General features: G+C 44.6%; 1 protein-coding gene across 1 annotated transcript; it reads right to left on the bottom strand.

The window, feature by feature from the left end:
* Positions 1 to 55: 55 nt before the first annotated feature.
* Positions 56 to 23,709, bottom strand: TRAF5 (TNF receptor associated factor 5). The gene is made up of 12 exons (XM_065631598.1): positions 23,647 to 23,709; positions 12,076 to 12,221; positions 11,371 to 11,708; positions 10,175 to 10,232; positions 8,783 to 8,884; positions 8,029 to 8,193; positions 7,635 to 7,712; positions 7,181 to 7,255; positions 6,811 to 6,903; positions 5,382 to 5,522; positions 4,703 to 4,871; positions 56 to 3,655 (listed from the first exon to the last, which is right to left on the bottom strand). The coding sequence occupies exons 3-12, from the start codon at positions 11,628 to 11,630 to the stop codon at positions 3,078 to 3,080; spliced, it is 1,719 nt and encodes a 572-aa protein (XP_065487670.1). The 5' UTR covers positions 11,631 to 11,708; positions 12,076 to 12,221; positions 23,647 to 23,709; the 3' UTR covers positions 56 to 3,077.
* Between the last annotated feature and the right edge of the window lie 4,023 nt (positions 23,710 to 27,732).

Here is a 27,732-nt window from a genome sequence, read left to right as displayed (position 1 = left end):
CCGCTTAAATCCAGCCAAAAGGAATATATGCCACACTCACTTCAGAAGGATGGCAAAATTATTTATTCTTACATTAGTTTACTTATACAGTGAAGGCATTTGGCTAGAAAAATGCCTGTATTGTAGCAAGAGATATTCAAATGACTACAAACTGTCAATAAATACATTAAAAACATACTGTATGCAGATGTAGAAATACCCAAGGTTCTTTTGGTTACTTACCCAGTACAATATTATTGAACAGTCTTTTGGTGTTTTTCATGCAACATCAAAATTCTTCCTGACAATTCATGCTATACAACACTTTATTAGGAATGGGATGAAATTTAAAATCCTGTTCACAGGTAGTAAAAATCGCTGAAAATTTTAACAGAAATCTCTCAATTGTTGTAATAAAAAGAACCAATTTAAAGAAGATTGCCTTTAAAAAAATTATTTTTCTCAACTAATTCTTTATAAAACAGGCAGTATTTCAAAAGGGATGTTTCCATCACCCAGGATGAATCATTTGTGCTTCAAAACTTTAAAAGGAATATTCGTGGCAAAAACCTAAACACAACTGGTAGGTAGAGGAGAGATTGCAGTACAGACTGGCTAAAACCGAACATGCTTTCAAAACCTGCCCAGGAACACACTAGACACTTATCCACATCACTATGCCATCACCTACTCTAACAATTAGAAATGGAGTTTTAATAATACTTAGCTCTTTTCATGCTCAAAATTCTCCACAAACACTTAAATAGCCCCAACTGCAAGTATTATTATCCCCATTTTACGCTTGGGGTGGTGGAGGCAGAGAGGGCTGGGAATTTGCCAGGATACAGACCGCATCCTTCTCATCTTGCTCCCCTGGGCCGTCCGAGTTCTTTATCGCTTTCTGTATTTTACACTCAACATACTGGAGAGTCCCAGGAAACACAAATGGTACATTTCAGTCAGTCCTTAGTGGTTATTATGCAAGTTGTGCCACTTTGAAAAGTTACGTGACAAATACTAAAGTAATGATCAACATGAAGTCCATGTCCGAGGCTCAGGATTGATGTCCTAGAATGCCACACCATTTTCAAACCACGCTTGCTCTTTCTGCAATGAAGTGTTAGGGACATGAGGCCTAATTCTCTCTGTTGTACAGCCAGAATGGCTCCTAAAGTCAGTCACAGCAGTACACAAGAATAAAATCAGTTCCTCGCCATCTGTCCCCAGGAACACAGAAAGCCCCTACAGTGGCCCAGTACATCCTGACATCATACAGCAAAAAGGATATCTAGACCAAACCAAAGATTTCAGATGTGCCGATGCACCATGAGGTACAGATAACTAAGGTCTCTTCCCCTCCACCCCCGAATTTGAAAATATCTGTGTCTGAATTATGTCCTAGAAACCGTGTGGGAAAGTAAATGTCTAACAATGAGATTACTGATACGAAATATGGCATTTTGCCTTTGTCTTAGTATCAATCCTCAAATCATATTATTTCAGTTGATATCAACATTCTACACAGAAAGGTAATTTTTGATTTTGCCATATTTGCCCTCTTGAATTTTCTACCTTATGCCTTGCAGTCTGTGCCCTGTTTTGATTTTTATCCTGCCTAGTTTAATCTTCCTCCAAACCCAGCTTGGTTTCTTGCTGTCTCTTAACAAGGTCCAGGTTTACTCTGCCAGTGGACCACAGGAGCAATGGATAATGTTGTGGTGTTTCACTACCTGATCTGTGAGAGACGAGAGACACAAAATTCTGTCACTCGTAATAACAAAATGACCAAGTGTGCAAAATTACATCCCTCTTACAGGCACCCAAAAGGCTTTTAAAAGGCACGTGTATTCTTTGTCACTTGTTCCTCGGTGCCTGATCTTGGTGGTTTTAGTGCGTCTCCAATAAACCCCATACAATGCACACATTCCCTTGCAGGATGGAAGGAACTTGGAATAAAAATTAAGATCTTCAGACGTACTTCATAGTCAGCAGTTGTTCCTCAGCAGCTGTCTCACCCTGTAACAAACACTAGAGCTGCCCTACCTGGGAGAATTCGGTTCTTACAGCAATCTCACTCCCTAATCCATTTTCCCTCTTCTTTCCCAAACATTCAAATTTCTAGCTGAGGGGAACAGTGCATGTTACGTGGGCTTTTTCCCAAGCAGATATCCGAAGCTCTTCCTGCCTTTTGTAGAGTTGGTAAGACAGAAAACATCTCTTTTGTGCAGATGTGGGAGCAAAACTACAAGAGTTTTGCCCTTCTTCTTCCAACAGCGTAGCCAAGAGCTGGCAGACTGGCTGAGTACCCCACTTCTGGCTATGTCCTGAGAGGTGAGAAGCACCTGCAGCTTCTTTTGACTTCAGATGGGGACTGTGGATGTTTACCAGCAGTGGAAATCAGTCCCAAGGCACTAGGCAGGAACAGAAAGGACATAACGAAGATATTGTGACCTGGGGGTACTCTATACAGCTGAAATACCAAGCTAGAAAAGTAAGAGGCATTGGCATCTTCCTCTGGGCTGCCTGGAAAGAACAATTAAGATTTAAAAAAAAAAAAAAAAAAGCAGCAAGATCCCAGGCAAATGTTTTCCCTGCCTAACTGAAGCCATTCTCCCAGTTCGAAAATCCAGGAGATGGAAGGATCCAGATGCATTGATTCAAATGTGCTAATGTTGAAATGTTTCCATTTCAGACAGGTGAAATGCGCTTGCACACTTGGGCATGGCTTCAGTTCAGTGTGAGGGACGGGAGCCCACAGGCCTGCTTGGGCTCCGGGGGGCTTACTGAAGGAGTTTCATCTCCAAACGCCAGTCCGGTGATGTGAGCCAAGCATTCACCCCAGCCTGGACCGAGCCCAGTCTGGGTCAAACACATGTTCGCATCGAACTGGACTTGTAGCTGCCTTAAAAACGCAGTCTTGAAAAAAGGTTAAAAAAGGAAAGGCTGACGCTTTGGCAATTCATTCTCTGTTATGCAGTCCAAAAGCCTCGAAACGTTATCGGTAGCTTGACTAGTGGCAATTCACTATTGCATGGCTGGTAGTCACCAAGAAAGCATTTCTGAAGGGTTAAAGCAGCCACACTGAGCGGGCACACCTTTCACAATTCCTCCAGATCGGTTAAATCCACAACCACTTTCAAAAACAGAGTGTCATCTCTAATGTAGGTGTTCTTTGTGTTCTCCAGGACTGTATGTGGCACGAAGCGTGGACATCCAGAGGCAATATTCATTTCTCCATCTGGCCTTTTGAAACTGCTGCTATTGGGGTCAGCTCTAAACACTTCCACGATGTGATTTTTTTTCCCACTTTGGTCCAAAAGCATAAGTGTAACTTTTTGCTTGAAAGGCCAGAGTAGCAGCGAGTCAAACTCCCCTCTCATCACTACGAAGTAGAGAGAGACGTGTGTTCCCTTTCCTGAACCATCCCCGTTCAGGTAGGCTCTCGCACACAACCTGTACCCGCAGCGGCTGGTGTAAAAGGGCTGGCTGAATATGGAGAGGACACGGCCTTCCACCGCTTCTTTTTTCTTCATCTTGTAGTCCGTGATTTTCCAGATTAATTTCCCATTGTAGCACGTGCCTTCCAAAAGCTTAAATCGTTCTTCATTTTTATTGAGCTGTGCTTTGTGAATGTTGATCTGGAGGTCGTGTTTGCTGGACTGACCTTCCAAAACAACTGGAGGGAAAAAAAAAAAGAAAGAGAGACACACTTGTTAAAATAAAACTCTCAGAGTGCCGGATACAAAGAGCAACCAGACTTGAGCTGACAATACTGAACTACTCAAGCCGGAGTACAGGCTGTTGATTAGTGTTACTAGACCTGTTAACTCTTTGTTATTGTAATTGCTGCTTGTAGTTTAGTAAGAAAAACTGGAAAATACAAGCCAGATTTAATGTCCAACTATGGACATCACAGTGCACCAGCTCTCTGGCCCTGCAGTGCCACAGGAATTTGGGAGACATTGTGGAGTAGGGGAAGGCTGGAGGACACAGCGCACACCACCACAGCTTGGTCTTAGAAAGCAAGAAGAAGAAAGCCCTTTCTGGATCACAGAATCACAGAATCACAGAATGTTAGGGATTGGAAGGGACCTCGAAAGATCATCTAGTCCAATCCCCCTGCCAGAGCAGGAACCCCTAGGTGAGGTTACACAGGAAGGCGTCCAGGCGGGTTTTGAATGTCTCCAGAGAAGGAGAATCCACAACCCCCCTGGGCAGCCTGTTCCAGTGTTCTGTCACCCCCACTGAGAAGAAGTTTCTTCTCACATTTAAGTGGAACCTCTTGTGTTCCAGCTTGAACCCATTACCCCTTGTCTTACTGTTGGTTGTCACCGAGAAGAGCCTGGCTCCATCCTCGTGACACCCACCCTTTATATATTTATAAACATTAATGAGGTCACCCCTCAGTCTCCTCTTCTCCAAGCTAAAGAGACCCAGCTCCCTCAGCCTTTCCTCATAAGGGAGATGCTCCACTCCCTTCGTCATCTTTGTGGCCCTGCGCTGGACTCTCTCCAGCAGTTCGCTGTCCTTCTTGAACTGAGGGGCCCAGAACTGGACACAATATTCCAGATGAGGTCTCAATAATAGGTGGATAATAGGTGCAATTAACTGACTGTAATAGGTGCAATTAACTGACTGTAGCACCAGAGCATCTACTTAAGCCACCAGTAAATCAGCAGAAGCCCCACACTCGTGTAGAAAAGAAACAAAAGTTCCAACACACCCAAGCGCTGGTCATATGTCTCCATCAGGGCAATCTTCTGTTTTACATTTTCAATTGTGTCAAACAGGGGTCGCAAGTCCAATTTACTTTGCTGCTGGTTTGCCATCTGTATGAGCTGTTTCACCTGCGATTCCAGGCGCGCAGACTTATCCAGGTGGCTGGCCAGAGCCTTCCCAGTTCATGCCATTGGAAAAGAGTGGAAGCAGAGACAAGAGAAATTCATAAAATCAGCCATTTCATTTGAAATAAGATAAAGAAGCCTTAAGCATGTTAGCAACGTGGTGCATTCAAAAGTAGTCTGCTGGCTTAGGGACGTGTCCAAATGCTCTTTTACAGTTAAATCGTTGTTTAGTGACTGAGAAGCCACCCCTTACTCAGATCCATTCACACTGCATCACCTCATTCAACTGATTATTCAAATTTACACCAGCATATCTGCCATGGGGCTCTGGTCATGAGGATCTATACAGTGCTTTTTGCCCAGATCAGATATCCACACTTCTTTATTGGTTAAAATGAAAGGACAATACTGTATTGTAAAAAAACCAAGAAGGGCTTGTGAAGTGTCTGGGAGACCATATTTGTTATTGCCCTGCTATTAGTAACAACCATTAGAGGTTAAACACATTTAAGGATACAAAAAAGCAATTGGCCAAAAAAGGTAAAATTAATGTCTTACCTGTGTGCTGACCATCAAGTTGCTATTTTTACCAAACAGTTGTGTAAATTGTCTGAATTCTTTCTCACACTTATTAATGGCCTCTGCTAGCTGCTGAATTTTAATCTCTTTACATTCCAGGCTCTTATACAGGTCAGATATCTACAGATGGGAAAAAAAAAAAAAGTAAAAATGCTAAGGCACACCAAAATATATATAGATCAAATTAAAGCATATGTGACTGTAGAATCATAGAACAGTTTGGGCTGGAAGGGACCTTCAAAGGTCATCTAGTCCAACCCCCTGCCATGAGCAGGGATATCTTCAACTAGATCAGGTTGCTCAGAGCCCCATCCAGCCCGGCCTTGAATGTCTCCAGGAATGGGGCATCCACCACCTCTCTGGGCAACCTGGGCCAGTGTTTCACCACCCTCAGCGTAAAAAATTTCTTCCTCACGTCCAGCCTGAATCTCCTCTCTTTCAGTTTAAAACCATTACCCCTTGTCCTGTCAAAACACACCCTTCTAAAAAGTCTATCCCCCATATAGAAGAAAGTGGAAAAGTTTACAATGCAAAGCCTCTAACTTAGCTAGATACAGCACTGCTTAATTTACAATGCCTGGGTAAGCACGGGCAAGGATGGAACATAAGGTAACCATATTCTTTAATAGATCTGTGTGGCAACAAGTGCACAGAAAGAGACCCATATCTCTCGTCCCCATCACAATGATCCATTCAGCTCTATAGGGGGATAACATATACTTACACGTGCACATGTGCAAGTGTTTCTGTGTGTATGTGTATACTTTCTTTTTTTTTTTTTTTTCCCCCTCTACTGAGGTCTAACCAGTGAAACAGATGCGTCAATGAGCGATACTAACTCCAAAACCATGTTGTAGCACTTTGGGGCATTTACATTTAGCATGAGCAAGCGGAAGAGCAAGTCACCCACCACTTTGGATGCATTTGCCTTGATAGGACTGGGCATACCCTCAGTGTCACCTGCTGGGAGCCGCAGAAATGATTGTGAGTGGAAAAATTGCTTGCAACTGGCTCTGTGCTGCTCTGTGCTGCCTCTACAGAGGAGGTGACTTGGGCACCTAAAGGCTCCTTTTCTGAGCAATCTGACTGTCCACTGAAACTTTAAAATGGTCTGTCTCCAAACCTCACATCCGCTGTAAGCAGAGACTGAAAGCAAATGATATGAGCGATAGCAACGAGCCTCTCTCACCGTGCTTGGTGGAGAATATACATGCCTGAGCACAGAGAGGTTTCTATCTAATTGACTGACTTCATTAGAAGAGCTTATTCTGACTTTTGAGGTGTGCAAATATGATAAAAACAGTCTTTTGAAATGCAGGTGAGCTAAACCAGGGAGCAAATGCAGAATCTCATGTCATCCTCCAACCAGCCAAGCACTGCTGAAGAGTGCTCATTAAATAGGACTTACCTGTTCTTCCAACCGGGAGTTCTTGTCTAAAATCTGCAGCATGTGTTCCCGCAGGGCACCGTTTTCATGTTCGGCAAGTTTTCCTCTTTTAACCTTAGTGAGGCAGAGGGGGAAGTGAAAGAATAAAATACTAAGATACGCAGATTTCTGAAGCTGTTAGTAAAAAATTTATTGATGCAAGCATTTAAAATGTCTCCTCTGTGCTTTGAAAGTGAGGGAATGGCAGTGCTGATTCTTTAGCACAGCATCTTAGCCAATACTAGAAATGGTTGTGAAAGAACAAAACATGGGGTTTTTTTGATTAATTATTCTGATTGGTTTGCGAGACAAATTCCAGTCCCAGTAAAGACAAAGATCTAGAAAACAGTACCTTTACAAGACAGCCGTACTGCTTATACGGGCAGTCCACTTCTGCCTCAGGACACACAGCGTGGTGCTTGTCAATCTGCATGTATTAACAAAGACGCTTGTAATGAAATAAATATTAAGTAAAGTGCCACACCGATAAAATCTCAGTGCCTGCGTAAAGGGTGAGCGAAGGACAATGTCATGACACCACAGATCACATTAATGGGAAAATGAGCATTAAGAGTCAATAAGCAAGCCAGATATTTTTCCGTACTGCCAAATGCCAATGGTTTGCAGTGACTGAGTACCTCACTTGTAAGGTGAGATGCATATATCCCTTTAAGGACCAAACAAAGAAAATACTTAGAGAAATGAAGTTTTATTGGCATGTGCCAATGTACTCTGCAACATAACTTTCGGTTTTCATAAAGGTATGTGATCTGCCGAATCACAGTGTATGAAAAAAATAATAGTACCTCCTTTTTCAGAATTATTTGTGAACAGTTCTGGAGACAAGGCACAGGATAATCAGGACAGTCATTTTTCTCATGATTCTGGGGAAAAAAAGCAAAACAAGGCAATGTTTTGCATTTTTGTAAAGCAGTATTCCTAGAGGAAGATATGTAAAAAGTAACCCTAAACATAGGGTTAACCCTAAACATGGGAGCCCCATATATACATCGTTGTTTGTAAGACAGCAACAGCCATTGGTATTATTTAAAGCACATTTATTTCACTCTCTCCTTCAGCTCCTCAGTCAAATTTTGTTTCAGGAGTTGTTAAGCCCCATTGCAACACTGGAAACTTTTCACTCAGCAACATTAAGAGGAAACGTGCTGTGGGTTCCCTGGGAAAGCTTTATAATCTTACCTTTATGTTATTTAACACCACAGATTTCTTACAGTACTGACACATTTCTTCTCGAAATTTACAGTGCTGGCTCAAATGTTCTTTCAAGTCTTTCCGAGGAATTTGATCGGTACATCCATCATTAGTGCATTGCACGCTTTCAAACAAACACTGCTGAAGATGCTCCTGCAACACACAACAGCAAATTAAACCCCAAAGTATTTCATCGCATCTCCAGCTGCCCGACAGACCCACAGAAACATTTGGCAGTTTGGTAACAAACAAAGCTCGAAATACTCTTTCCTTCCACAAACTTTCTCCTTTTCCAACCTCAAAACTAAAGTGAGCATGAAAATTTGGAGGGTCCTTTGTATGACTTACACTTTTCATTCAATTGATAGACCAAAAAAGGCCCAAATGGCCAGTATGTTCTGGCAAGCTTTCTTGAATCAAACATGACATGGCGCCTAAGCATACAGAAGGTATGTATAGATGCTATGGATATACTACAGCTACATAAAGTAAATGGTTCTTATTAAACAAATAACCTAAGGCAAAGCTGGAAGAAGTTTACAGCCATAATATTTTGAGCTTAACATTCATTACTTACAGTGGGCAGCTAAGTCATAATCTTAAATACTTAATACATAATACTTAAACTACACTGCTACAATAACTCCGAAGTCTGAAGAAAATCAGTGAAATTTAACTTAAAATAAATACAGAAAGTTTGCATGAAAATTAAAGGCTTCAAAATTTGATCAAGCAAACTAACCTGATATCGTCCCAGAATTATTTTTGAATTGCAGTCAGGAATGTTTTTGCAGAACACATGCAAGTTGAGAACTTCTCTTTTACAGCAGTTGTCTTTGAATACCTGTGAAGGAAGCAAGCCAGCCTTCACATGCAGTCACATAAGATGTTATAAAGAATATAAAAAAGCAAAACATCACAAAAAAAATCTTTTAAGCACACAAGTGTGGACTCCATAATTGCGAGTATGGTTCTTGATAATTCATATCTAAAATGTATGCTAAAAATATAAATTAAAACTTATATGCATTTTCTAATAACCATAGGGTTTTTCCCCCTATAGTTATTCCACAGACACTGATCCATCCCACAACCAGCCAGACTGGTAGCTCAGAAGCTACAAACCCGCTGCCAGAGCCTGCCTGTATGGAGAAGAAAGAGGCTGGAGGTAATGGGCCCCAAAGGCCAAACCAGCTCTGCACAGGCAGCTCCGATGTTGGAGCGCGCAGCACGCCCTTGGGATGGAGACGGTGCTGAGACATCCCTTCTACAGACTCTGAGAAACAGCACCGACCCCAGCTGTGTACGCAGAAGCAAATTAAGCCCCCAGAGCAAACTCTCAGTCTTATTCAGAGATCTTCCTATAACAGCATGAAAAAGCTGCTCACTATTGCACTACTGCCATCAAAATTTGCACCAAGTAGAAGACAGCGGGTGAAAACCAAAAATCACGTGGAAAGTCTGATTACAATTTTCTCTCAGGAACAGGAGAGAGAGGGAGAGAGAGGAAGGAGACATTTGATTTCACTGGAAGATTTATTCTGGCAGGACTAAGTATGTAGCATACTTTCAAGCCTTGGCATATAAATAAAGACAAATAAATCCATTAAAACAAAACAAAACCAAAAAACCAGTAGCTTGCAAAATGAGAAGTATGAACTTGTCTTTTCCTCTAAAAAGTTACCAAAAAGTGAATTAAGTCTGCAGGGTTAATGACACGTAATGGAAATAGTTAAGGCAGCAAATTATAACCAAATGAAAACACAGACAATCAAATAAACAAGATCCCCACAGCAAGATGGGGCATTAAAAAGGCAAGTCAATAAACTCTCTGCTAAAAAAAGACATTTGACAGCTAGGGAAGATTTAAAACTTTGTGAAACTCTTTGACGCTGGAAATACAGAGGACCGAAATGAAATAAGTTCAGAACTTGAGGTACAAAAAAGCTTTAGCTATATATCCAGATTTCCTTTCTGAGAGAGCACCACTGAATATGCTGCTTCCCTTAGCATCATTTCTGAGACAAAACCTGTGCTGCCCCCGAGGACTAACAGACTAAGAGCCACCTGGTTCTCAGCTCATTGCCCTTTCCATGCAGATGTTGACTGCTGAAGCAAAACTACAGCCACTTACCTCGTGCATTTTTATTGTTTCTTTGTCAACAGGACAGGTAGGTACTGCATTCAACTCTCTAGATCAAAAGAAGAGTCATATTAACCCACAGAAAATTTGATTTATTTTATGAAAGTGGGCTATACTAGAATCTGACTCTGGCAGAAGTCAGTACTAGGTACCATAAAAACTAAAAAAGTGGTTTGAAAACACTTTCATCTGGCAACTACACAGCCAAATTCTGCCCACAGCTCTTAGAGGGTATTAAGCTGCAACAGTGAATATGTAACAGAAAGCAGAGTTTGTCCTATGAGTGCTAATAAGATGGTTTTTAATTAAGGGGACTTTGTCACTCTCTGGCCATCTGCTGTTTGCAAATGTCATATCTGAAAAAAACCCATCGTGTGCATCAAACCCAGCCTTTGCCTAGTGCAAGCAGCGCTCTCCTTGCTACACTAGTAAAGGAAGATCTAACAGCTCCTGTCCTAAAAGGCTTCCAGAAGTCCTGTGATACAGGACAATAAAATATTTATTGAGGCAGTACAAAAGGGAGGCAATCCAGAGAGAGAAACATGAAACATCTGAAATTCATAAAAGGTAAATGGCGACATCCATCCCCATAATCAGGCTCCTCTGCAGCCAAATTCTGCCCTTGGGTACACCAAACAGTACATAATGCATTTCCAGACAGGTCTGCGGGGTAAACCCATTTGTACCTGCAGCTAAATCCCAAGCAGATGGATGCCAGCAGCCTTGTGATCTGACTGTAGTACTGGGTAATACTAACATCAGCTTTATAACTCCACTAAAAGAAATTATACAGAAGCAGGTGAGAACAGCCTAATCTAACCACCAGTGCAAATACTGTGAGACACCAATGCAACAAACTCATCTGAGCAGCACAATGCTAGACAGACAGACCAAAACAGCATCTCACACAGTAGTGCTTAAGCTTACATCAACAATTTCTTTACGCTGACTTCCCTGCAGCTGCCAAACTATTCCTCACCAGCACCAGGTAAGGTCTTTAAAGACACCTTTAAAACACTGAGCTCACAGTCATTGAGTTCAACAAAGTTTCTCCGTGGACTCCTTCAGCATTTTATCAGATCGGTGCTGTTACTATGGTACTCACTGCTGATTTATAGAGGGCTTTCACTTCTTTTTAGGAAGGGGAGGACAAGGAGCTTGTGGATGCGGGAGAAGTTTGCACTGACCTCAAAGAAAGAATGCACTGCTGGCAAAATCGGTGCCCGCATCCCGTCTGGTGGGGGTTGCGAAGGACGAGGTGGCAGTAGGCGCACTTGTACCGCTCTTCTAAGGTTTCGACAAATTTGTAGTCGGCGTCAGGCTCGAAGTCCAGAGAGACGGCGCTAGCAGAGTTCTGGCGCGTGAAGATGCCCGAGAGACCAGCGGGTTCGTCACAGGCCATGGGAGCTGCACTGGGAACCAGACACAGGGGAATCCCTTCCAACATTCACTGGCAGTCACGCCACCTCGGCTGTTCTCATTTGCAGCAGGGTGCGCCAGATTTTGAAGCGAAATGCAGTGTCAACTATAGAAGAAGAACAAAATGCTCGGAGAACCACAGAAGGATGGTTACACGACAAGCACCCGTGCACACTTCTTTGGGAAAGCATTTCACAATCTAAAAATTATTATCCAGAATAAAGACTTTTTTGTTTCCTTAAAATTTTCTCGCAGCAGCTGTCTCAAAAACATCACAAGAGTCACAGACGTGGCTCGGGAAAGCAGAGGCCAAGTCTTGGCCCTAATGTCTGCCAGGAAAGTCTACACTTAACATGGAGCCCACCCACATGACTTTATGAATTCATTGCACTGGTTCAAGCAGGAGCCAGGTTTGTGGTTCACAGCAAGGAGCACACACACACGCACACAAAAAGGCAGCAAGGGGATTTTACCTTCAGTTTAGGTGTTACAGGAGTCGAAGCCTCTTAACTTGCCATCCTTCTTTTTCCCATTGATCACTCGTTTATAGCAGTAAACTAATCCTATTTTTCAAAGTTTTACTTAATTATGTGCAAGTGCTTGGCTGTATTAATCCTGCCTGAAAGAAGCAGTGGAAAGAAAAAAAAATAAAGAAAAGCAAGATTGCAATCAAAATCGTGACATGATTTTTTCTCTCAACCTATCAAAAGTTATACACAGCACAGGAATGCAATGCTAATTTTATAAAAGGAAAAACCAGCAACATTTGTTTCCAGCTGTAAGTCACAGACCTTGAGATTTGCCACTGGTCTCTCAATCTTGCTGCAGTTTTTTTGCATGTAGCTCAAGACCCAGAGCCACTCTGGTTTCCATTTCTTGCGGCTTTGCGTTCAGAAGACATTTTTTCCTTACAGGATGTGCACAAAGCACAACGCACCTGAGCTCTCAGATCGTTTTGCGGGGGAAGTGCTCAATTTTATAGCTGTGCTGTGGGACGCTATTTCTCCTCTGTGTGCATCACCCACCCTGTTGTCTGTCACTCGAGTCACTCTTACTGGCATCAGCGCCTCTCCGAGAGCTCTGACTCAGCTCCTGTAAGGTCACCAAGGGTACCTGCTGCTTTTGTAGGGAAGCAGGGCCAAGCTGTCACCATTAATAACTTTACGTCTGGCATGAAACAGAATGCCGAGTACTGATATGCTGCCCTCTCTCCCTGCTGTGATGGGTTCCTGGCCCGTGAAAGTAGCTCAAGCACTGCCACAACCCACTTTAGCCTTCAGAAAGCAACATCCACTTTCCTCTCTACTTTAATATCCCATATTGGGTGAGGAAAACCTGCGGACAGGTAAAGTGCCTGATCCAAAACCAAGCCAAAGCATTCAACCAACAGAAAAGTATTTCACGGCAAACATTCACGTGCTCCTGTAACTCAGCACCCTTGTTTGTACACAGTATTTACCTGCTCAGCTCGTGGGAGCCTCCCTGCCCTCCACCAGACTGAATGTCAGACGTACTTCAGCACAACTGACCTGTTGGTAACCCACAGGAATATGAGACCTAATCATATTCCAGGCATAAAGACTTACTATTCCAACTGGAGTTTGCAAATTACCTTGTTCAGTCCCTCCAAATCTGATGGTATGGTTTAGCAAGCTAATGCTGCACTGTGTGAAAACACATAAAGACAAAATTCCATGTTTTACCCATTTTGCCTTTAAGGGTAGACCTTAACTCCAGAAGTACTTTCAGCTGGGGTAAACAAAGTTAAGATGTTTTAGGCAACAAAGTTACGAGACCCATTAAGAAGAAACAGCCGCCAGTCCAAAATCCCATCCAGAAATTCCTTCAGAGCTCTCGCTGCTGCTCATTGAATCAACCACATTCATTCCCATCTCTCTCTGCAAGAAGCCCTCTGCTGTGGCACAACGCCTTCCAGCTCTCTCGCTGAAATGAGAGACTTTATCTCCCTTAACACTTTCACAACCCACCCAACTGAGATCCCATCCCTAAAAATGGAGACGTGGCACCTCCACAAAAGCGTCTTCTCCACCTCAGCCTCGCTCAGGAGCATGTTGCACAGCTGAGGGCACCCCAGGGCGCAGGGAAGAGCACTTCGGTGAAAGGCCAACCTGCATCTCAGAGGGCAGAACGGAAACCTCTGGGTGCCCACAAGACTGGGGACGTTTGCCACCACTGCCCACCTTGCAGGAATTTTGCTCTGGGGCTTGCAGCTGTTTTGCTGGAGGAAAGGGGCCACCCCAGGAAAGGGCCTGCGGATGGCAAACCTTGACCCAGGCTGGAGAGATGCCCATGTCAATCAGCTGGGGAGACGGGTTCAGAGGAGCCAGACCTACTGCCAGCCAGCGCTTGGTGGGATGCGATCCAAAGCACCGCAGGCAGTGTGTAATTCCTGTCCCAGCACCCACCCGTGACTCAGGATGGATTGCAGAAGCTCTTCTTCTATTTCTGGCTCCCAACGCCTGCACCCATGCTCTCTGAACTGAAACCAAAGGGAAACCGTCAGGGGAAAAAGAGCTTTTTTTGTGACAGCGAGAGTACACCAATGGTTAACTGAATCGATTTCCTGCTGACGCCAATGCCTGGCCTGCATGGGAGAGGAGCTCTGCTTTCACTTCTCCCTGTCCGCAGCTAAGAGCAATGGGAAGGCATCCCTTCTGCGCGTACACTGCGAGTTGTCAGCACCTGTGTGAACTGTAATGCTGTTCTAAAACATCAGAGAGCGACAGGCTCAGGCTGCGTAACGATGCTCGTGGGAGATGCGCAACACACGTGGCAAAGAGATTTTCATTGCAACTCCACTGCAACAGCACCAAAAAAACCCAAACCCAACCAACCAACCAACAACAAAAACCAAAAGCCAACAATCTATGAACACTGAAAATCTACACGTCAAAAAACGGATTTCCACAGACTGAAGGAAGTCTGACCACACATAGAAAAGCAGTTTGAATCACTCAAGGCTAAACCCAAGCCTTATAAACAGCTACCAAAGAGTGGGAGCTCCATGGCAGCGCAGTACAAAGAGCTCCCAGCTGCACCTTCTGACCGTTTCAGTGCCCCAGCCCTGCCCACACTAACAGCAGCACATGCAAAACGCTTCTGGAACAACCCTTCATATAATGGTGTTGTATGCAGATGCTTTAGCCTCACTGGAAATAATCCAAAAGGGAGAATTTTCATAACAAAAATAAACTTTCTTACATGTGGGCTACCCTGTTTTAACTACCACCACACCAAACTGAGCCCAAATGTTTTCCATTAAAATGCTCCACACTTAGTACATCTTACTGGTCAGAAACTGGGTAAGAGACGAACAGAACATGACAAGAAGGAGAAAAATCAGCATGGGCACGACTTACGATAACATAAAATTAAATTAACATTTTTAAAGCCATGTCAAACAGTTCCCCTCCAGCAGCGCTGCTGCCTGTCTATGCCACCAGCAGTCAGAATGGAGAGAAGTGGTGTGCAACACTGATAACACATGGAACTACTGTAGACAGGTTAAATTTTTTTAGCCATGAAAACATATTTACTGCATGCAGAGAAAACCATCCCTATAATGCGGTTGTTCTTTTTGAAAAGAATATGTTTTTCTTGTTTTCTCTCAGGCAAAGTCAAGCACCCTCAAAAGGTCAGCAGGAATCCCTCCAGGATTGGGGTATTGCTCAAGAAAAAGCACTGTGATTGCTTCCTTAATTATCATGCTTCCATGAAATACATATAACAGGGCATAGAAAAGAAGTTATACACCTAAATTCCTATACACCTAGCTCTAGTTCAGCTCTATTGCTTTGCCCTAAAGCACTTGGTAGGGACAAGTCTTAGAAGGTGCCCTGTCCCTCCCTCTGAAAATTATCTATGTTTTATGATACATCAGAACTGGAAACCTGTCTTAGTCACAGTGACGAAAGTTTTGTCAAATTTGGAAGTCTAAGATCAGTTCACTTCATTGGGAGGTGACAGGCAGAAACATGACGGAGGGGACCACATCTTGCATTAACATGACCCTCTCCAAGTTGCCTTCTAAACTGGGTAGATTAGCTGCCTCCACTATTTTTGAATTAAAATAACAAAGTTATATTATTTACTACTAATATAAGGTCCTCCACCAAACCACTGCCCCAACTCTTAACATATGGAGAGGAACAGGTAACAGAGTCTGCTAAAGAATGACTAAAATGATCTATACACTTTGAAATACAGATTTAAGATATAGCAGATTATATGGAGCCATGTGAAAACAGCAGATGATGACATCTGACATCACTGACGGATCATCCTTGTTCTTTCCAACCCAGGAGGAGTTACAACATTTTGACTGCTGACAAGAAGATGCACTTGCAGAGTCCCTGTGGGGGAGAAGGGCCCCGGCTGCATCATTTGTGGCCCCCAGCCCAGAGGTTGTGGAGGGAAAGGATCCCCTATTGTGCCAGCACAGACCCACCACTGATCCTCAGGGCTTGCTCCTACTTCACCCGGCAGCAATTCAGCCTCCAGAGCTGTTCTGCTGTTGTTCTAATCGCTTAAAAACCGTGGTGCAGGGACCAGCTGGTACCCAGGAGAGAATATTTCTAACAGCAATAATTTCCTATTGGATATGTGCCTGAGGCCCCACAGGGGATGTTGCTGGAGAAGACAGCAGAACAAATTTGTATTCTTTCCTATATAGACAATATTATCCAACTCCAATCCCACTATTACCTTATTCTCAAAGCACAGTAAAACGTTACTAAGCAAGCATCAATTTGCTAATCTCCATAGGCAAATTTTCACTAAGCAGACTAAGACAGTAGGGTTTCCTTTGCATAGAGTTACAGTCAAGCATTACAATAAATTCCCATAAGAATTCATAGTTTTTAAAGGCAAAGATTACAACACAGATAGCATTAAAAAAAATACTCTTACAACTAACGAAGTGTGTCTGATGCTGAAGTAGCTTTGATTTTATGGACAACTTATTCGCTACATCTGCTTTTTTTCCCTGATCTCTTAATCGTTAATTAATTAATTTTGTATCATCAAGAAATCTCTCTACATGTAATCAAGACAGTATTATGACAGTAATACAGAAAATTTTTGTCTTAAAATAATCTCATTCACAGCTGGAAAATGATTTCGTTCCCATCACTTCTGCACCAACACCTGGCTGCGCTACCGCCTTCCCAAGCACCAACAGAAATTTTGGTAAGAAGGCACCACCACTCACCCCTATGACACCCCAGCACCGCTTTGCCAGTTGAAGCGCTGAACTCAGTCCCTGAGGTGTTCCAGGGTCTGCAGCCTTCCCCCAGCGCACCCCGTGCCGCTCGTACCCCTGAGTGCCACGGCTCACACCTGAAGAGCCCTTCGGAGATGAGAAACAATTCTGGCAACATTAGGCTCCCACCAGCATTATCAAGGCACGTTTTGGTAAAGCGGTACCTGAACACTGTAGCTGGTCCTCAATGGGGAGAAAATGAGAGAGCGAGCGAGAGAGAGAGTGCGCCAGCGTAAGCTTTGTGGTTGAAACAACAGTACGAGCATTTTAAAACAGCAAGGGAGTGGAAATCCCCCAGTGTAGCTTTGAAAAGATCACGTCTAAAAACGTTTTAAAAGTGTTAGGACAGAAGGCAAGCCATTGAAAAGTATTTTCCCTTACTGCGTTTATGTAGGGACTGCAGATTTTACTAGCTGGAGCAACACAAGCTTACCAGGAACTTTTCCCACGGTTGTTGTCCAAGATACAGAGGAGTTTTCACCTTTCACAAAAGTGGTGAGTGATGTGACCAAAGGAAAAAATACACGGGCAGCAGGAAACACATAAAGTTGTAACGAAAAGCTGAGCTGAACCTTGCAACTCCCTCCATGGTCGCCCTGGCAAGCCCAGGAGGACCCGCTGGTTGCAGGAAGCGCAGGGACGTGTCAGGGAGGAAACGGCACCAGCTCGGTCACAGAGCGACTACACCAACCCACGCCACAGGCTGCACGGGCATTTTGCATTTAAAACAGAAGTCTCCAACTGAGATAAAATCCATTTTAAGAAAATAAATGTTTATATTTGGTTTTGTAATAATTTAAGTGGCCGTAAACTCCAATGAGTTTGTAGCCTGACCCTAATTGCGCACACGGGATCCCTGGCAGCCTTCACCTCCGCTGACTCTGTGTCAGCCTCCTTCCCTGGACCAAAACCCGCTGCCCTCATGGCAGCCCCACGGGCTCCATCTCTAACCCCACTCTTCCCTTATTTTCTTCTGCCTCCTCCCCTGGCTTTCTAGTCTCTTTTTTTTCCCCTCCCTTAAAGTGAGGTATCTTATTTTCTACACAAGCAAAAAAATTTAAGTCTCCTGTAATTTAAAATACTACTTTTCCACGGAAAGCTTCTGTCTTGTAGTAAATCTAACACATACCCTCTTTAGCCTTTTCTCTTTAACCAAGCTTGCTCCCAGGGCATTTCTAACCTATTTCACTTTCCATCTTCCCTCCCAGGAGGCATCTCAACCTACCGCATGTTTTCCTGAACCTTCCCTGAAGCTCTGGAACAGACAGGTTATTGCTGAAGTCAGTGGCAAAACGAAAGGCATCGATTTGAAGGTATGCTGCTTCTTTCTGGGATCAATTTAATCGATCCAAGCTGTATTTCTAGATGCAGTCTCAGCTCACTTCTACAGTCAAGTTTTTTTAAATCATCCTGGTCAAGCTGTTGACTATTCACAACCTCTGCACAGGTTGACACCAGAACAGCAAACCAGCTCATACGTGGGCTTCTCCTTGAAGCTGGCAGCTCTGAAGGAAGGATGGAGCTGGATGGTTTCATGGAGAGGAGGCAGCACTGCAGAAAGCATCATGCTCTGCAAGCACAGCTCCAGGAAGCACCATCTGCTTCTGGGAAGCTTTGGGGAAAACCCCAAATGGAGAAGTTGAGTAGGAGCAGGATCTTAATTTTAAACAATTTCACTCTGCAGATGAGTAGAGAGCAATAGGCCGGTGTTATTGTTCACAGGCAGCCCTCGATCTCCTCCAGCACCAACTGCAGAGCTGAAACCCTGACCAAGTTCCAAGCAGGCTCAAGGTAAAAGACAGACAGCAACAGCATTTAGGAAACAAGATGCAGGAAAAGAAAGAGAGACACAAGAACAAAACAAGGAAACAAAAGTTACTGAGAAGAGGCAACACTAAAGGATGGAGAGCAAGACAACTAACGGGGTTTGATTTTTTTTTTTTCTTTTAGTGTACTGGAGCCAAAGTGAAGTCCTCACTTTTCCTGACAAATAATAGGCCATTACACCTTTTGCAGAACTAGGTCTTTGGGGCCTTAAAGTTTACATCTCCTCCCCTGCCCCAAGGGGACACACTATCCAGGACTTAGTTGCTTTGACCATTCAGTCAGTTTGGCCATGACCACCTACTAAAGGCATAAGTGAGTCTTGGTTTTAATTTTACATGCCCCTGACCCTTTGACTTAGTCTTAATGAAGAACTTAATCAGCATGTATACGGAAACCTATGAATCAACTCAATGGTTATTCATCCGAATCACCAGCATGAACTCAAACTTCGCCAAGGCTGGCCACCCACTTCCTCTGACACGTTCCCTTGTTCCAGGGGTAAACGATTCCCTGCACTGCGGCCTCAGGAATTCAGGAGTTCTGTGGATTTTGCTCTAACGCATATGTGTTTAATGACATACGGACACGCATTTTCCTAGTCACAGCCCTCACTGGAAAGGCAATCGCTAATGTCAAAACCCAAATGCTATCGGGGACGCCATGAACTTGCTGTTGGGAAAGCAGTGACAGAAAAGATTGTCACCATTTTCTTTTCTTAAAAAAAAAAAAAAAAACAACAAGGGAAAGGATGTGTTCTTAAGAAGGCTTTCCCACGAGATGAAACCAGACAGGCTGGAGATTTACAGAGGTACGAACTGCGCAGCGAGCCCTGGTGCTGCCGTGGGCTGGATGAGCGCTGGGAGCGCGGTGCAGGGACCTGCTGTGAGGGGCGAGAGGCAGAACCGTCCCATTTGGCACCGGGTGAGATGCCGTGTAAGAAGGATGCTAAGAACACCGTGGGCAGCATCCAGCCCTGCTCTCGCTGTTGGCACCAGTTTTAGCTTTATTTCTCTCACCAGTGAGCAGCGTCGCTGGTTTTAGTGACCTCAAGGTGCATCTCAGACATCACCAAGGTCCATGTCCATAATTCCTCAGTAAAAAGCTGCCGTGACACAAGGCTTAATGTTGATGACAGTGAGACAGACAAATGGACAAGATTTTTTTTTTTTTTAACAGAGAATGCCCTGCAGCCTTCCATAATATCTTTATTTTAATGTGTCACCTGGCAAGTGTTTGTACCTGTTGTCTCTAAGGCAATATTTAGAAATGAAACCCTTGATTTTGTTTCATAGTTAGTAAGGGCCACATTCCAGTTTCAACCATATGGATATAGCAGATGAGACTGAAAACCACATGACTTCACACAGGTCTGATCATTGCATGTCTCACAGTGACTAGTTTGGGAAAAACTGCTTTGCAGATTGTTCTTCTCCTTGAGGTTTGGTTAGTCACTGGGTGCCTTTGTGTAACAATAATAAAAAATAATTCCTATATTTCAATATTATCTTCTGCAAAATTAGCACACAGCAACATACTTACCTTTAGAGAATCCCTATATGCAAATGTCAGTATATTACATACAAAAACTTGCTTTATCAGTTCCTCCCCTCAGAGACAAATATGCTTAACTACAGAGCACTCTGGGCAGTCCCATATTAAAACCATGGTGGTTTAGGGTGCAGGCAGTTTCTCACACACTTGGTTATTCGTTGCAAGACCGAGCTGGGGAGTCTATGGAAATTTTTGCAACATTTTTATTAATAATACGCATGACTCAATTTCCCTCACCTTCCTGAGCCCAGCCACAACCTGGGCTGTGGGAAGAGGGTGGAACAACTGCACATCGCAGCCCAAACCCGTACAGTCAAGGGACTGACGACTAACAGTGTGAGTATTAACTCTTCACACTCATTCACCGAGAAACTTGTACAGAAAAGGACCAGAAAGCAAAAGAATAGGTTCCGAAATCCTCACTGCACCTCAGGGTGTGCTCTCCTTGAGGTGCCGCAGCCACCTGGCCGGGTCCCGCGGCAGCACCTTTGGGTCGGCACGCTGCTCCGGGCAGGCTGCTGAGCGCTGCTGAGGACGGCGTGCCTGCGAGATGGAAGAAACTGCCTGTATCACTGCAGCCACCACCAACTCCCTCAAGAAGATCAGGAGCCCAAGAAAAGTTACAACTCACACAGGCTCCCTGGAGGGTGAGAGAGAGGAAGACCCCTCTAGAGTCAGCTATTTGTTGATAATAAATAATGTCTATTTATGTGAAACCAAAGGGTCAGACAAATAACTGAAGAAGACAGAGGGCTACAGGTTAGCTTAAAGATGGGACACAAATAAAGCCTGGGAGAGCAAGCATCTTAGAAGTCTAGAGCTGCCCACCGAAGGGATTTGGCAAAGTGACCCAAACAATGTGTGGCACAAGAACAATGAGCTCCTGACCTGCAGCACTGACAGCTGCATAAAAACTAAGCTTCTGCCATAGGGACACTGATTAGGGAGCCTGTGGGGTGATCTAAAGAGCTGTCTGGTTTCTGCTCGTTGCACTCATTTGAAATTCCTTTTGCCAAAGTCTCCAACAGCAGTTTTCTAGCTTTAAAGTCTTGTCCCCCACAGATGTCATTCCTCATCCTCTCTAAACTCTGCAATTACTCCCATTCCCTCCGCAGTTTCTGTGCATACCACAAGTTTTTCTTCCTTCCTTCCTGACGGTACTCTGGATCTTATCTTTCAGCAGCTTACACCTCTTCAGACAAGTTTCCTGCCAGATACTCGCAGATGTGCCCTCTTGCCGCAGACCATCTTCCTGCATCAGCTGAACTCTGGGCCTCTCCGCTGGTATGCGGGCTGTGGATGACCACCAGCTCGCAGGTGGCCCGCTGCCCCCAGCCTTCCCCAAGGGGCCTTCTTCTGCACAGCCCCTCGGTGTCCAAACCTGACACAGCCAGCCAGCCCATATTCCACTTAGGTCCATAACCTTCGTCTCTCTCTCGGGATTGAAGCATTAATTCTTTGCAATGTCTCAGCAACTTCTTCTGCTTCGTATCTCTGTATGATATATATTTCTTGATATATATTGATGTATATTTCTCATCCACTTACACAAATAAAACTCTTGTCCATCATCATCCTCTGGTTTTCCAAACACTCATTTCCCTTGAAATGCAATCTTTTACTTCTTTATCCACCCTGGGTGCTGCCGCAAGGATCATTTTTCTAAGCCATAGCTATAACCACATCACCTCTCTGCCCATCCCTCCACTTCCCCACCGCACCAAAACCTCTTGACTTTCAAAACCTGTTCTAGTCTCCCTCCACTTGCCCCTGCATCACCTCCAGTGATTTAAAAGGGCTGGTTTCATTTTTGGCCAAATGATGACACCAGGCTCCACTGCCTCCTTGTTATGTATTTGACCAAGCATGTGCTGGGAGGGCAGATTAGCAGGCTCTTCTACTTCAAATCTCTTCTATAAAATCTCCTTTGCCAAGCAGCTAGGAACAACTGGATTCTGACTATCACAGTGGTCTGGAGGGTCCTGCTGTCTCCTATTGCTCTCGCACGCAGGCACATCCCTCCCCCTCAACTTGAACTATAAAGCCCCTTCATCTGAGGGCTGTGGTTTTGCCTTCTGCCCACACAGCTCCTGGCGCACCGGGGTCCTCACCCATGGCAAACTCTTCTCCACGTGATAAAAATAAAAAAGATAATCAAGGCTAACAGCAAAGGAAGTTGCTCTGGGTGGTTAAAGGCTGAGTGTAACACACAGCCACCAAGGCTTGCACTAAGATCCAAGGCAACAATGCAATGCTGTCCTCAAATGAAACTAGATGAAGTGCAACGCTAGCCAGGCTGGTACTCCTGCAAGAGAGCATCCCAGGGCGCCTCAATTTTACATTCACCGTTAAACCTGTGTGCTCTGTGCAGAATCAGCTGGGGCAGTTTAAAAATACGACCGTGCTACTGCTGCCAGCCTGGAAACATGCCTAACCTGAATACACCCAGCTATTTTTAGCACATGCTTGCACTCCTTTCAGCCATTCCATATTTATAAAACGGAAGCTATGAGGAAAGTTGTTCTTGGCTGGCAGCGGGAAGGCACAGCCAAGCTAATAGGCAAAACAATTCAAGAAGTGCAACAATAGGAGCTCTCTATTTTTCCTGCTAAATCTTAAGTGTTGAAAGTATTCGGTCAAAGCCTCCTTCCTCAGTGTGCTCCCCGAGCACTGTTAATCAGGGAAAGCTGGAGGACTGGCTGGGTCTCCCTGATCACACACAGGAAGGAAATTCCCTCTCCTCAGCAGAATCCAATTGACACCAGCGGGGACACTTGTTACAGTTCCCTGCAATTTAAAAAACGACCAGAGCCGCTGCAAAGGCATTCACCAGAGCAGCCCCTCCTTCATTGTTTCCTTCTCAGCCTCCACAAATTCCAGCCCTGCCAAGCTCGGCGGCGTCCCCCGGGCCTGCGGCCCCGCACAGCATCGCTGGGGGCGGCGGCCGTGGCGCATCAGTTCGTGACAGGGGAGCAGAGCCCGGGCGGCAGCCCGCACCCCTGCAGCCCGGCAGGGACTGGGCTCAGCTCTGTAGCCCAGAGGAGCCCTCCAGCGCCACGAGGGGCTCTTCCGCACCAAGGGAAAACCCCTGGGGGCAACGAGTTCGGGTTTTCCACACGAGCCTCCTTTTTAAGCGAAAAAGCGCCGCGCAGACTTCCCGTCGGAAGCGAGAGGGCAGGAAGCCTCCGGAGAGGGTGTCACCCACCGCCTGGGGCCTCCCGCCGCCCGCCCGCCCGCCACCACCGCGACCCGGCGCCGGGCCCGGACGGCACGGCCCGCGGGCCCCGCGCAGCTCCGGCCCCGCTCCCGCCGCGGCCGCGGCTGCACCTGCCGGCCCCGGCGTGACCGCCGCCCCCGCGGCACCGCCCGCCTCCCCCCGCCGCACCTGCGCTCGCTGCCCTCCGGGCGGGGGCCGTGGCGGGGCCCGGTGGCCGCCGCCGCCGCCGGCGGGGCGCGGGAGGTGCGGGGCCGGCCCTGGCTGCGCGGGGCGCGGCTCCGTGCGCGGCGGGGGGCGCGGCGAGGAAGCGCTAGTGCTGCCGCCCCCGGCAGCTGCCGCCGCCCCCGCCAGCGGGAGCCGCTTTCGTTTTCATGGCAACCCCCGGGCGGGGAGACCCCGGCGGCGGCGCGGCCCCGCCTGCAGGGCCGGGGAACGGCAGCGGGCCGCTCCGGACGGCGTCGGGGTTCCCGGGCTGGAAAGGGAGCGGCGGCGTTTCACCCCCCGCGTCCTCGGAAGCGGCGCTTAGCGTTAATCCACGCCTTTAGCTCCCGGCCCCCGCGGTTTAGGAAGGCTTCCCGGCAGCCCCTCTTCGCCGCCTGCTCGGAGCTCACCACAGGGCTCTGCAGCCTCCCAAACGCTCTGGAGAGCTTGATAAACCCAGGTCTGAAGTCCCCCACGAGCTACTAAGTGAAGTTTTTCAGGACGGGCTCCTGAGAGCCCGTGGCGACGAGCGGCTGTGTCGGTAAGGACCAGCAGACTTCATCCACCCCGCCTTTGGGCGATACACCCTCCTCGCATCTCCCTGCCTTCCTGGAATACAGTTACTCTTTTTTATTATTTATATCTACGGTACCGAAACAGCAAACCAAAACCCATGCTAAATATGCAAAGAACACAGACACTAGCTGTTACCACATGCCAGTATTATTTGCTAATTACGCAAGACGTGCCAAAGGATTTTTTACAAACAGACAACACAGCCATCCTCCAGCCAACGGTACTGATGCAGCTGTTTCACTGCTCGCTCCCCACTACCTACTGCTGCACTTCGTTCTGTCTTTCACATTAAATCACTTCTAGGAAAACCAGTCTCTAAGGAAAATACCCTGCTAGCACACAGAGAAAAGCACTAAGATTGCGAGAAAGAAACAATGAGAAAAAAGAAACAATTGGGCTGTGGTATCTGGATTGTCTGAAGATGAGCTCTAAAAATAATAGTAATAAAATGGTTTCAGATTCTTCTTTTGCTCAAATGACTCAGACTTGCCCCTCCCAAGGGTGTCAGTCTGTATTGCATTGATTCTGGGAGTCCAGCAAAGGTGTAGAGGCTACAAGAGACATTTTAAAACACTCCTCCTTGAAAAAAGTAATTTTATTTTTTCTTAGCTTTTAGGAATATCCTGATTAGTTTGGGTACCACTTGTCTGAGAAATTCACAGGATCATCCATCAGAACAACAGGCACTATATTTCTGTAAGTAAATATTTATAAATATGAATGGTTTATTTGGAGATGGGATTGAGTTCTCAAGATGGACATTTTCTGCACTCATGATCCTCCTTCTATTGCAGAACTTTACAATCCCCCGGAATGGAGCTTTGTGGTGACAAAGATTTGTCAAATGGATCATCAAAAATCAGGGCGCAGGCCTTACTTTAAAAAATCGCAACTCTTTAAGATTCAGTGGGCATAACAGGGGACCTGGTTTGCATTCAAAGTCACATCCCTGAAGCAGCAGCAGACACAATTCCAGTGCTTCCTTTTGTGCCAGTCCAAGGGAAAACTTCCACATCAGTAATACCAATGAAGATTTATTTTACTGAAGTTCAACTTTACTACCAATTTTAAGGATGTCTGTTATAAAAAACAGGCCAGTTTCTTATTACATAGTCCAGATACTGTTGCCTGTGTATTCTCTCTATAGATTTTTAATGATTTTTATTGATTTTTAATTCATCAGGAACAGACAACAAGTGGTGTTAAAAGGGTTTATATTTGCCTTTTATATCTCACATACAACTTCCTGTGATCTTAAAGCAGGTGTCTGTTGTGATGTGCCTGCTTTTACCTCCCTCAGAGAAAAGCAAACTGAGGTTTAGCTATTTCAACCTCAGGAAAAGCTGGAGGTTCACCACATTTCTTGAAACTACCAAGTTGTATTCAGCACAACATACAGTGCACCATTTTGCACTGGAGCTGCGACAGCCACTATAACGCCTCCTCTACGGCTTCCTTTGCATTTTGAAATGCAGCTCTAAGCAAACAATTTTGGTAATCTGGTCTTTGCCCTGGCTTTGCTTTTGTCTGACAACCATATTTCTGCCTAGCACCAGCTAAAACTTCAGTCTATTCCTTTATTTTGCTAGCAAGAGGCACGTTGTTTTAGTAACCTTCACCAGAAACTCTTCCGTAAACTGTGCGATTCTGTTCCCTTCATATAAAAACTCCCATATATGTAAGCTACCTGTTTGTGTTCTGTTTTCTAGCAACTGAAGTTTCCAGAATAACCACTGTATGATTTAAGAGAAATCCAAAGTATATAAAGATGAACAAAAACCTAAGGACAAAGGCAATTATAATTCCTTTTGCTCACAGTCAACTGTAAGACAAATTAAACTGCTTTACTATGATGTGCAATGTTTAGTGATTGTTTTATTAATGCAGAAATACCTGCTTAATTTCATACTCATTCTGATTTAAAGTGCAACAATTAAGTCGGATAGTTCTTGTACATCCATATTTTGCAAGTGGTGTTCCTAGAAGACGTCATTCAGATGATGCCTTGTGTTTGTAAAGTCTGTCATTTTTTAGTACCGTTTTGCTTTATTAACTAAACTGTACAAAAAGCTGTAGAGTTACATTAGCTTTGAACAATGTAGGATACATGTTCTCTGCCAAACTTTAGTGTGCAAACATTTTACATTTTTTAAAGTGACAAAATTAAGCCAACCTTGAAGTCAGAGTTCATTACTACATTACAAAACAGGAGACTAGATATGGCAAAAGAAATTCCCCACTGAAATCAACACCATTGTATAATTTTATTTCTAATTCTTAAAAAAATATAAATGAATTTAGAAGAGAATCACAGTATAAGGGCCCTAACATATTAGACCATTACAAGGTACATAAAAATAGAAGACACAGATTTCTTTGAAACTTTAATCCTTTGATTAAGCAGCAAGCATATCGCTCTCCAGGCAAACACTGCTTAAAACAAACCCTACTCCCCAAAACAGGACGTGCAAACTGTATGCACATATTCTGCAAAGCACACAATAAAGACATTTTGCTATGTACATACTTGTTTAGTACTACAAATGCTAGAAGTTCCCTACTGTGTGCTACAGTGTACGTAAATTAAGAAATACTACCTAGCTCTGACCCTCCCTCCCCCCTTCAAATACAGCATCTTTGCCCAGTTATAGAATATTTCGACAAGATTAAACGGAATTACAATGTACTGAGCAGTTTTATAGCAGTTGGTGGTGGCCAACTGTACTGCGACACCCAACATTCTGCATACTGAAGTCTATTGACAAGAGACAAGACAAAAATTAGCAAAGGTACAATACACACACCTGGGAGACTAAATGCTAAAAAAAAAAAAAAAAAAGGAAAAAAAAAAATCCTGAAGATGTGTCTTATCACTGTTAACAATTAAACCGAGATACTTAGGATATCAAAGGTACCAGATTGGTTTCATATTGGTTTTAAAGTCTGGGGAGCAGCCAGATTTGTGTGCTACTGGTGAGGGGACACTTATGACTCCCAGAAGACAAGTTTCAGTGACCATGAATTCCTCAGTGCTTGTTTTACAACGCTGCTTTTCTTGGATGAGAGGTCATCTGATGCTCATGTAGGGGGCTAAGCATCTACCCTGATGCAAAAAAACCCCACCACCTTGTAAGAAGGACCTTTTGTATGAGACCAGTGAAAGCTGTTCAGAAAGAAAAATCTCTCAGGTTTGATCTGAAAATATTTTTTCAAATGAAGAACTCAACCATAAAGGTAAATGCCTTAACTGCAATTCAGGTCACAACTATCAAACTTTAGTACTAGATTTGCAAATGAATTAGGATCCGATGCTCATAAAAACTTCCCTTTGCACATAAAAAAAAGACCGTAGCCAGCTGCTAAACTGATTGTTAGACCATCCAATTTATCTGTGAAAAGCCTAAGGAAAGCACATTCCATTTTCAAATAAAGTCTCATTTTAGTCAAGAGCAAATCTAGTTAAGAATAGAATGGATT

This window comes from Caloenas nicobarica, chromosome 3, assembly GCF_036013445.1.
Source record: "Caloenas nicobarica isolate bCalNic1 chromosome 3, bCalNic1.hap1, whole genome shotgun sequence".
NCBI classification, from domain to species: domain Eukaryota; kingdom Metazoa; phylum Chordata; class Aves; order Columbiformes; family Columbidae; genus Caloenas; species Caloenas nicobarica.
The sequence above is the reverse complement of the archived record's forward strand: the minus strand, read 5'-3'. Positions and strand labels throughout refer to the sequence as shown.

What these genes read in the sequence shown, in the direction of transcription:
- TRAF5 (XM_065631598.1), bottom strand. Translation starts at nt 11,630, where the DNA reads ATGTTGGAAGGGATTCCCCTGTGTCTGGTTCCCAGTGCAGCTCCCATG. An exon ending in AGTACGGCTGTCTTGTAAAG is followed by an intron (nt 6,904 to 7,180) that starts GTACTGTTTTCT and finishes TGCCTCACTAAG; the next exon opens with GTTAAAAGAGGAAAACTTGC. An exon ending in GACATATGACCAGCGCTTGG is followed by an intron (nt 3,656 to 4,702) that starts GTGTGTTGGAAC and finishes TTTTCCCTCCAG; the next exon opens with TTGTTTTGGAAGGTCAGTCC.